Genomic DNA, 12,235 nt, shown 5'->3' with positions numbered 1-12,235 from the left:
ATTAATAAAAAGAAAAAAAGATAAAAAAATTCACAATTTTCACAAAAACCAAAAAAAAAATGTCATCTACAAAACATAAACAATATCATCAAATCGTATTGAACAATTTTCGCAAGGTTTTGTGTAAATATAAAAGGGGACATGCTTGTCTCCTTTTCTATATAAAGCTATTGCTATAATAGATTTTTTTGATAAGAAAAGGAAAAGATCACGAAATGTTTTAATTTTTTTAAAAGAGAAATCAGAATATTTCCTTAATTCACATACATAAATTATGTTAATATCTTTTATTAAACATTTCAATGTGTTATTACACACTGGAAATTTTGTGAAACTTTTATGATGTACCATAAAATTATACAGCATTGTTTCAGAAATTATATTACTACTATAAAATTGAGTAGAGTTTATATAAGGAAAGAAATCACTATAAGACGATTTTTTTTCAGTCATTTTTATCATATTATTTTCTTCAAGAAAAATAATATTTGTAGGGTTAATCAATTCTGTGATTATGTTATTTATAAAATAATTTCTTTTTTTTTTTTTTAGCAAGTATGTAATTTTTCGTGTTAATATTATATTATTCATGTCTATTTCATTAATTTCATTTATATCATTAACTTCTGTTGGTAAAATTAATATGTATTCTGCTTGAAGCAATCCGGCATTTAATAAGATATAGTCATCCATAGTTTTACATTTTATAAAAACAACATTATATATATGATGCATATTAATACCTGATATTTCACTTGTCAATATAATTATGTTATACTTGCATGTTTTATTTATTAACTTAATTAGCTGTATTATATTTGAAGTATAATTTATTAATAGTAATAATTTTTTATTTTTTGCGCCATGAATAAAATATTTTTGGTATGCATCCAAATAGGAATAGGCCACGGCATTTTTCCCTCTTTCTAATATATCATTAGTATTCTGTTTATCATTTTTTCTTTTTGTTTTATTTTCATTTTTTTTAAACATGAAGTTATTATTTAACTGTCTTATTTGTTCGCATTTGCTATTATGATTACTATTGTTATTACTTTTTTTTATTGGAGCAAAATTATTAATATTCTCTTTTTGAAATGTAGTGTAATCATTTTCCACCAATATAGTATCATTTAGATTAACCTCGAAAGTATATTTGCCTTCTTCCATTTTAACCACATTATTCATTGTATCTTTGGTTGGATATACTTCATTTTGTGTATTTTCACGTATACTTATGTTGCCATGGTTGCAACCTCCCCAATTTACACATCCTTTGAAAAAAGATTGATCATTGTGCTCATAATTTACAGTGTAATTATCATTTGAGTTCGAATTAATATGGCTATTTTCATTATAAATTTTAGTTAAAGACAATGTGTTTTTATATATGCCAAGTTTGGTCGAACTGTTACTTCTATCACCACTACTATTACTATTCATACCGTTATTAAAACTTTCTTTGCAGGATACTTTTAAATTATTTTTATTTACTCCATAATTTCTTTGGGGAAAGACTCGAAAACTTTTATATCCATTGAATAAACCATAATAATCCATAGGCATTATTTTTGAATCATGCTTATTGATTATAGATTTATTTTTCATATACGACATAATAGGAATATTTTTTGCGAAATTAGAAGTCGAGGTTTTGTTAAAGAATTGTTTTGTTTTTATGATCGATTTTAAATCATATGTAATTTTATCTATTTTTGTACTGCTTATTTCAAATAACCAAAATAAATTTTTGGCCTTTGATAAATAATTTATAACCTTCTTTGAGTTTGCAAGAACTATACATTTATCATTTTCTTTCATGAAATAGTTTTTCCCTAATAAATTCAAATAGCATTTTGGTTTTTCATTTCTTTTATTTTGGATATTTATTTCATTTATATTACTATTGTTGCTGTAGCACTCATAATAATTATTCATCTTTTTCGTATGAATTAATTCGTTGTCACAATTCTTTAACATCCCAAGATAAGGCTTTCTATTTTTTGGGCGTCGATTCCTTAACCTATTATTTTTATAACTTTCATATGTACTGATACATATATCAGTAGCGTGTTTATTACCTATATATTTATCCCCTCTGTCTTTCTTTCCCTTTTCTAGAATATTATTTTTATGCACTATATTAATGTTGTTTGTGTCAATTATGTAATGATAACTTTTTTTATTTTGCTCTTTATAAGATTCTTTTATACCATTATTCCATATTGGTGTGCTTAGATTCGATTTTTTCGTAAGGTGCACATGATCGTTTAACATTTCTAACAAACTAGGCATTTGTTTTAAATAATATTTTTTATTGTGCTTATTCATTTTTGTGTTATTGCATTTATATCTACTAAGTGAATGAAGATACCTTTTTAGAAAGCACAAATATACAAGTTTAAATTTCGATTTTTTTTGTTCCCCTATTTGGCTTGCTCGTCTAGTTCGGTGACTTATTTCATTTCCCTTAATCATACTTCTATTCATATTTCCAAAGAAAAATTTTGTTTTTTTCTTATTTGAATATACAAAATGGTTATTATTCATGTTAGACGTTTCAATTCCTATAAGTAAAATCCCCAATGATTCATATAATCTGTAAAATAATTTGTCAAAATTTAACCCAATCATATTATCATGAACAGCAAAAGAAAATATCTTTGCTATAGATCCTTTATTAAACTCGGATATAAAATTAAAAGAATGAAAATAATTACTATTATTAAAATAATAAGGATTTTCATTATAATCATATGCTGTAAATAAATTCGAAAGAAAAGTTATAAATCCAGGGCATACTAAATTTTTTACTATTAAAGAATATTTTAGATTAACAATAGGAAAATGCTCACACCCAATAGATTTAACTATGTTGGATACACATTTATTTCGCAATTCAATAACTGCATTTTTTTTTTCTCCATGTAAAAACTTTGCTAAAATTAATAACCGTGTAAAAGATTTAGTGTCTATATTATAATGGCCATTATTAAATTTATTAGAAAACAGAAACATATAATAAGCATTTTGCGCATTGACACTATATAATAGATTAGTGTTGTGTTTTTCATTTAAGTCAAAATTTTTAATGTATATTGATATACAATAGTTATCTGCTATTTTTATTTGTTCTTCATATAAATTTATAGGATAGGTAGTTAGTATGTGAAATTTTAATTTATTCCCATATGCTACTGATTCAAAAAAAAAAGTATTTAATTGTTCAGGTTGGACATCTCCAATTAGTAAAATTAATTTTTGATTATTCATACTAAGTTTTCCATAGGTCTCTTTTTTGCAGAAAATCGAAATAATTAAATCATTAAATTGTATTGGAACCCAAATAAATGTCCAAAATATAAAAAATATACAAACAACCCTACTTAATTTATTAGTAGGAATGATATCCCCATAGCCAACTGTAGAAATAGATATGATTGAAAAATAGAAATAATCTAAGTAATTACTGAGAATATAATAAAGATCATGGTTGTCTATATTATATGGATGGATGCCTTGTATAGTATAAAGAGTTGAAGCAAAGGCATTACATAATAGCAATACTCCTAGTATAATACGAATAACTTTTATTTCAGTATTTGTCAAAATATAATTGTGTTCTGTTTTTGCATAAGAAACATTGAGAAATACTTTAATGACTCTTAAAAATCCCATTAAAAAATATATATCGATTCCATTTTCTAGACCAAAAAAATGTCTTGAAAAAAAAAATGCACTTGGAGAACTAAAAAAGACATCTATTAATAATTTTGATTTCATAATATGATATTTACTTTTGTTGTAGCTGATTATAATCATAACTAAATCAAGATATGATGATGATAAAAGGATTAGTAATATGTTATATAGATATATAGGTATTTTGTTAAAAGACCATAAAATATTATATTCATCTCTTCTCCAATAATATAAGCTAATGTACCATATTATGGCATATAATATATCTCGTATGGTGCAAAAGTAGCAGTTAAAATCACTATTATATATCTTTAGCATATATAATTCCACTATTTTGTGACTTTTTTTTAATGAATAATATATTTTTTTAAAAAAAAATTTCTTAATCAATTTCTTATATTCAAAATCATCTGATTCTATTATTGTTGTGCTTATATTTGTATCTACTATTTTATTTGAATTACAAAAAACATTCCCAAAGAATTTTTTATTACATTTTTTTTTTAATACATAAATATCCATAAAATATATCCAATATATTATTATTAGGATTATTTTCAATAATATTCCTATTCCTATATATATCATCTTGTCTATAATAATACTATGCTCATTAGGGTACGACACAATTTTTATTAAATAAAATCCGTTAAACAAAGCAAGCACATATTTGAAACCATTTTTTACTAAAAAAAATATGTCATTTATAGAAAGAAATTCGATTTTCATTTTTAATTATATCTTGTCCATTAAATTGAATTAGTTATATTTATTTTGTGAAGAAAGGCGACGAAAATAAAAAATTCAAATCGATAATATAGGTTCTTTTATGATACTACCTTTAATTCTAATCATCTTTGTTCTTTATATTCAAGAGGTTCTTTTTTGATGCAGATTCATCGGGCATAGCAAAGGTCAATGTATCGATAAGCATAGATTTATCGTAACAATATATGTTTTACTTATGCAATGCAATAATATTAAGGGCCGCCATAATATAGTAACAATTGTGTACTGTCTTTTTTTCATAAGTAAATTATTAAGCTATAATAACAGATGATAAATTCATTGTCAGTAGCATATAAATTGTTTATTATGACCATTTGAACAAAAATGTGTATGTATCTTTTTATCTAAATACAAATTATGTTTTACATAAGCTTCTATTATGCATGAATCTTATAATTTTTCTTTTAATATAGAACTAATATCATAAAAAATTATAAAAATTTTATTCTCTTTAAGCATATATTTAAAAGTAAATTATAGACGCAAATAAATACTATAATATGAAAATTATTTGATTATAATTAAGACAAAATTCTATTTTTTAATGTATCCCCCTATATATCATTCACCCAAGCGCTGTAAATATAGTCTATACTTTTTTTCATTATGAATAATTTTTATTCTTTAAATAAGCATAGAAATGTTTAATGCAATATCCATGATTATATAAGAATATAATTGAAGAATACACATGGAGAGAAATATGAATTTTTATTTAAAATAATTTAGGACATTTATATTTGTCTAATGTGCAAAAATTAATACATTTTCATTTCTATAGTTAGTATAAGCATTTATATACACATAAGGGGATTGTTATTAAATATATCGATTTAATATATTTATTTGTTGGCATTGTTTTTATTACATTTTTCATCCACCCCTTGGGTTTTCGTTTATAATATGCAATACTACTTTAATACAGCATAAATGAATCATTTATATATACACTTTAAATAGACTATTTTTATACGGTTTTTACATTAATTGTGCATCATTTTTTGCTTCCATATTGAAGACTTCATAACAAAAACATTTTAATCTTAATGAAGCATAAGAAATATTTTATGATCTATATATGCACCGAAATAAGCATGAAAAAATAACTTACATATGCACATATTTGTGTGGAATGCTAACAAATAATTTAAATTTTATTAAGTATTATAAAGTTTTTGCATGCTTATTAAATATTAGTCAATGCTTACATTTTAAGGAGAAAAGGTGTTATTGGGTATGAATCAAACAATATTTGTCATGCATATTTTATATTTAACAAATCTATTGATTTCTTTTCAAAATTAATAAGCAACAAATATTTTCAAAGGGATTGAATTTATTTTAAAAAGGTATACCCTAGTTACCAATCGCTGTTTATTGCATAAAATATATTTTGTATATACACATTATAAATGTGTATTTACCAAGGTTTTTATTTCTTAATTTTTTTTTTCTTAATGCTTATATTATTTTATTCAAAACTTTTTGGTGATTCCCCAAATAATGGCTAAAGAAAAAAAAATTGGGGGTTCATTTATATGTAGACAAAGATTGTATGTTGTATTGTGATTATATATAAACAAATGAAGGCGAGTTAAAGCTCGAATAAGCCTTTAAAATTATACAAACATAATGTGTCTTATGTTTTGTAAAATTGCGAAATATTTCAGAATGATTTTCAAAGCATTACATAATTAGTATTGTGATGATTTTATAATTCACGGTAAATTTATTTAAAAAAAACAGTTTTTAATTGGACTTAAAATGAAAGTAAAATGATTTTGGCCAATATATAAAAATAATATATTCATTTAATTCAATATATTATATAGCCAGTATTATAAAGAAAAATTGTTCATTTATATAATTAATTAAAGCCTGTGTTGTTATAATGTTCCTGAGAAATTAATGTTAAGTAATCAATAAAGCCTTCTTAAAGTTTGTAAATTTATCTTTTTTAAACAAACTATGTGTATAAAGATACTTCAAAATGGTAAATTTCATCAAAAAGGAATCAAAAACATATATAGGATTTTATTGTGGATTTTTTTTAATTCTTTAAAAACATCCTTCAAAAAAAGGAAACATAATATAATTTATTACTTTATGTGTGTTTTATAAAATTCAAAACGCATTTATTTTTTAAAGAAGTGCATTTTTCATTTTTATTTCAGTAATGCTTAAGCATAAATATTAAATAAAAAAAATTATTATGAATTTGTATTGTATACAAAATATTTACAGTAATTTCCGTTTTTTAGTTTTTTTAAAAATTAATAATATATCAGAGAAAATGAATTAATTATAAATAAAAATTAAAAAATATTTTTTTTTTTCTTCATGATTTTTTTTTTCATTTTAGCAATATATATATAGCTCAACATTTTTTATTATTCAAATATAAATATTATATATATTAATTTATATTATATAAAAACAATGTTATTTTAAAATTACAAGAATTAAGAAAATGGTGATTAATCATTAATTTTTATTTTGCATTCCAGTATGGCAGGGATGTCATAAAAATCAAATTTATGGAAACTACAAGATGAATGCTTTAATAATGACATTATTTTAATACATATTTTTATATTATGTCTTCCTTTTGTATAATATACATATAATATATTACATGTTACATTGCTATATACATTATATAATAGCAATAAGGATTTGTTAAAATAATATTATTACGTTTATTAGCTTTTTTATGAATATGAAATATTGAAAATGAGTACTTTATAAGCGAGAGTTGCCCAAGCATCCTTTGTGTGTGCCCCCATTTTTTATTTTTTTTTATAATTGATAAAAAGCTGTTTAGTAGAAGTAACGAAAATACATACGTATAAGACCAAAAACAAAAAAAACAGCTTTAGTAACATCATTAATATAAGAAAGCAGTAATTATAACTGTAGTTATATAGAAATACATAATGCTACCATTTTATGATACGCCATAACAGACATAGAGGGCGTTATTATTTTAGTATATTTTTTTATACATAATAATTTTATTAAAAAATAATTTAACATTATATTATCAGCATATTAAGATGTATAACTTAAGCAAATTAAATTTGTTAAGGTGGAACAGTTCATGGACATATAAGTAAATAATAATATTAATATATGATGTTTATATTGATAAATATACTTAATATTTTTTGTTTATCCACTTTGAATATAATTTATATTTTCATTCAAATTTATTGTCTATGTATAGTTTCAAAATTAAGTGTGCTTTTATTATAAATATATAGATTTGCTAAATATTTAAAGAATTATTGTTTTTTTATCTTATGTCGATAAAAAACACAAGCAAATATGTGTATGCGTATATAATGATACTATTATTATATTTTATTGTATTTAAATCGTTATTACTATAGATTAAAGAGATATCACATGTCCCCACGATGGAATGTTAGTAAGTGGCTAGTAAAGGAGGAATACAAATCGCAAAAATTTAGTAAACCTTTTTATTTAACAAAATGGGGAAATTTTAAAACATGGCAACACGAAACAATACCTAATACTGGAGCCCATACTAAATTTTGTGATATGAACAGATTACATGAGAGTAACATAAATGCTAAAAAGTGATTTTATAGAGCATTGTAGTTTGTCTACCAAAAAATATAATATATATAATAATCGTAATAATAACAATAATGATGACAATATTAACGAAATAAGGAAAAGGAATTATTTAAATTAAGCATTTATACGTAATGCATATATGTTATATAATAAGTGTATGAATAATCAAATAAAAACGAAAAAACGGAAAGAAACGCAAAGAATTTACATATGAATTTGTTGTGATTTAATTTGTTCTTTTGAATTACAATTTATAACATTTTTTTTAATTTAGGACAATTTTTATCATTTATATTTATTATGTTTTAAAATAAATGTATATTCTCGTCGTTTGCTTGCCCTATATGCGTTTTTTAAATTAAAATATTTTTTCTAATAAATTTAATAAAATATTAAAGCATGTTGGCAGTTCTTTTATTAAATTTAAGGGAATGTACATATAATCGAAGCTATAAATTGTTTTATTCATAATTTCATTAATCTCGGCAGATGATGATTTATTTAGTATAGGAGCCTAAAAAAATAAATAAGTACATATATTTGTTTTTGTTTGTGATACTAATTTATATGATAATCATAATTTTAATTAAATTTGATATATAGACAATATAATTAAAAAATATTGCGTGGTATGATCTTTCCAAATTTTAGATCCATTCACAACGATAGATATGCTTATTTTGTAGTTAAAATAAAAATATCATTATCTTAGTGTATTTATAAATTAGTCATTTTCCAAGTAAATGGTATCTTCGTTATTTTAGTGCCATAAGCATTTATGTGTATATAGTTTTATATGTATTTTAAATATATTACCTTTGGGTATCTTTGGCTAAAATGTGTTAATATTAAAGTTTGGCAATTAACATCTAGACCTAAACATAAAAACAAGTAATTGTGAATATATATTTATCATTATATAATAATTTATTTGTAAAAATATTATAATATTCATTTTATAATTTTACTAATTTGCATAGCTTCGTGGATAGTTGAATGCTTTTTGTTGATGGCTTCGACCAACAGTTCATCATCAAATGTAGCTGAAAATATAATATATAGTAAAATATGTGATTTAATTTATGAATAGTGAAAAATTTTCAAATAAACAAGAACATAAAATTTCATCTTAATTTTCACATCACATAAACATTTCTTTCAAAATGCATATTTATATATTTATCGCTGTATATATGCTTCCATCCATTTTTGCATAAATTTTCTTAATTTATATTTTCATTCCTTTTAAAGAAGTTGATATGTTATATATTTTACCTTCATGTATTAAAATGTTACAATCCTTTGCAAATCTTTTGACGTTATCACATGGTCTTGTGTCTGCAGAATAGACAATAGAACCAATATCTTTACTCTCGAGTTTTATTCCATATGATTCCTTAATATGATTAACCTATAACGGAAAAATATGTGTGAAATATTTATCTGCTTTCGAACTATGCATATATATATGGCGTCTTCTTCTAATATATTTATAAAATATATAATCTAATAAATAAAACGGTATATTTGATGATAGCCATAAGTAAATATAATACACATGTATACTACTATACCTTAAAAAGATGGAGAGTTAAAAAATTATCTTCACTAATTATTTCTTTTATCTCTAAATCGTTTTCATTATAAATAATCCTCATTTCTATATCAAGAAATAATTCGTTAAATAAATTCATCCAATTCTTTAATGTTTTGGGAATTAATATCAATGGGGGATTTAAATGCGGAAATAAAATTTTCCGTATGTATAGGAAATAATAAATTCCTACATGATGATCGGCGTGTGCATGAGAAATGAATATCACTCTACAAAAAATTAAAATAATTACAACAAAATATGAATAAGTATTATATGTAAAAAATGTGAAAAAAAACATATAATTCTCCTTCATAGCAATTAAATAATGAAACATATTTTTATAATTGCATATGATCTAGCATTGATCATATAATATTTGAAAGCTTATTATAAAATAGATGCAAAGTTATACTTTATAGATTTTATGGATTCTGTAAATTGAATCCATGATTTGCTTATCCAGTATAGTTGATATAAGGACCCTTCCCCAAAATCTAAAATAACGCTAAAATCTTTTTGAATATTTAAAATAATGCCAGATACATTACGAAATGCCGATGGTATTGAGCATCCAGTTCCAAGAAAATGAAAAGAAGGCAACATGGTAGCATTATCATTTAGTTTTTTATTAAAATCCAAAATGGGTTTCATTAAATTATCATTTTCTTGGGTAAAATTTGAAAATTTGGAAGAATTAAAAGTAGATGGATATAAATCAGTCAGCATTTCATCTGTACAAATATTTATTTTATGAAATGGGTGCAAAACAAATTTTGTCAAAGTATTATAAGACAAATAAGTAGTATATTCTTCTTTACTCTCATTGCTATTTATTACTTGTTGATCACTATTTTGATTCGTATTTTCTTCAATTTTTGCAATTCTATCTTCATTCTTGAATGAATTGTCGGAATTTATACATTCCGTTTCATTTTTAAAATTCCCATTGGGAATAGAATTGCTATCATTATTGGCGCTTTTAGATGAATTCGAACTTTTTTCATCATCATAATTATTCAGTGTCTTTGAAGATAATTCATATATGGGGTCATCTGGCTTATATTTTAAGAAAATATTTGGCATTAATTTTGAAAGGATATTGGTTAATGACGATGAAGAAATAAAAGGGCATATTTTTAATGAACTATTAGATTGGTTGCATTTAATATTTTTTATATTCTTCAATTTTAAAAAATAATCTTTGTATGTTTTATTACTTAAAATTTTTTCATCAGACAAATGAAAAATATATTCTAAATTATTTAAATAAAAATTTTCTTTATTCTTAATCTCAGTAATTACATAATCTATATATTCAGTATCTGATAAATCAATAATTAATGATTTTTTGCCATCTATATTTTTATCACACACATCTTCAGGGTTTATTATTTTATTATTTATAGTAACAGATTTTCCAGATTTTAGCATTCCGTAATATTTCCCAGGAGGAATATTTAATTTCTGTGCCTTTTCAACATGAAATTTACCAATAGTTTGTGGACATTCAATTAAATAAAAAATACATTGTTTCATATTACTATTTTTATCTATTTCTGTAGATTTCATGGTATTGCTATTTGATTTTTCAATTTTCACATTGTCATTATTATCATTCACTATTTCTGTTTTACCTTCATATGTTTCGTCACGTTCCATTTCAGGTATATCCAATTTTCTTTTTTTCAAGCAATTCGAATTAGCTTCGTCGGGAGAAAATTTTTCTTCTATTTCTCCATTTTTGTTTTTATATAAATTATTTGATTCCTTATCATATGTATTACTTACTTCATTCATTTTTTTTCTTTTATCGAGAACAGGTTGCTCACAATTTTGAATTGTGTCTGTTTCTTGATTTGTGGCAATTACATTTTGTTTATTAAGTAAAATTGGGGTTATAATTACATTTCCTTTTAGAATAATTGGGAATATATTATTATCCGAAATTTCATGGATAGTTATTTTCAAATTTTTTATTTTTGCAAATGAGCTAGTAAAATTATTAATTATTCGTTCTATTGGTTTGGGGCCATAAATTGAAATAGCGTTATCTGAAATATTATCTATTGTTAAAAGTAGACCAATTAGTCCCCCGATAGTTTCAGGGCTTATTTTTGTAAAACATATATTCTTTATTCGCGCTATATGCATTTTATGTTCATTCAGAAACCTTTGATTATTTTCCCCACAATTAATTAGTGTAAACTCTCCATTTACAAATAAACGCAAACTAGACGGTATTGCCAGTTTATGCCACCCTATCATTTGAATGTAGACTTCCATCTTTTCTCTTCTTTTCGATCACTTTAAAATATTAAAATAGCATTTATGAATGATATAGAAAGACATATATCTATATACTTACGTATGTTCAAATATAGTGCGGTCAGACTAATAGCAATAATATATCAATATAGTTTATACAAATCATTGTAATCTCTAAAACTATAATTTATTTCAATCACATGATTAAAAAAATATAGCATTTTTATTTATTTACAAAAACAGAATAAAATAAAAAAAACAACCTTTAATGCCAGAAAA

General features: G+C 23.0%; 3 protein-coding genes across 3 annotated transcripts; 1 reads left to right on the top strand and 2 right to left on the bottom strand.

Moving 5' to 3' along the window:
* Positions 1 to 66: 66 nt before the first annotated feature.
* Positions 67 to 4,431, bottom strand: PCHAS_1333500 (potassium channel K2, putative; the record flags this gene model as incomplete). The annotated part of the gene is made up of 1 exon (XM_737075.2): positions 67 to 4,431. One exon carries the CDS (start codon positions 4,429 to 4,431, stop codon positions 67 to 69), a length of 4,365 nt encoding a protein of 1,454 aa, XP_742168.2.
* A 3,116-nt stretch (positions 4,432 to 7,547) lies between these two features.
* PCHAS_1333400 (conserved protein, unknown function) lies at positions 7,548 to 8,097 on the top strand (the record flags this gene model as incomplete). The annotated part of the gene is made up of 2 exons (XM_016799269.1): positions 7,548 to 7,603; positions 7,884 to 8,097. The coding sequence occupies 2 exons, from the start codon at positions 7,548 to 7,550 to the stop codon at positions 8,095 to 8,097; spliced, it is 270 nt and encodes an 89-aa protein (XP_016654582.1).
* Positions 8,098 to 8,452: 355 nt separating this feature from the next.
* PCHAS_1333300 (ribonuclease Z, putative) lies at positions 8,453 to 11,974 on the bottom strand (the record flags this gene model as incomplete). The annotated part of the gene is made up of 6 exons (XM_016799268.1): positions 8,453 to 8,608; positions 8,911 to 8,969; positions 9,063 to 9,137; positions 9,370 to 9,505; positions 9,669 to 9,918; positions 10,104 to 11,974. The coding sequence occupies 6 exons, from the start codon at positions 11,972 to 11,974 to the stop codon at positions 8,453 to 8,455; spliced, it is 2,547 nt and encodes an 848-aa protein (XP_016654581.1).
* Between the last annotated feature and the right edge of the window lie 261 nt (positions 11,975 to 12,235).

The sequence above is a fragment of the Plasmodium chabaudi genome (assembly GCF_900002335.3).
Source record: "Plasmodium chabaudi chabaudi strain AS genome assembly, chromosome: 13".
Classification (NCBI taxonomy): Eukaryota; Apicomplexa; class Aconoidasida; order Haemosporida; family Plasmodiidae; genus Plasmodium; species Plasmodium chabaudi.
Note: the sequence above shows the minus strand (reverse complement) of the source record. Positions and strands in the feature narration are given on the sequence as shown.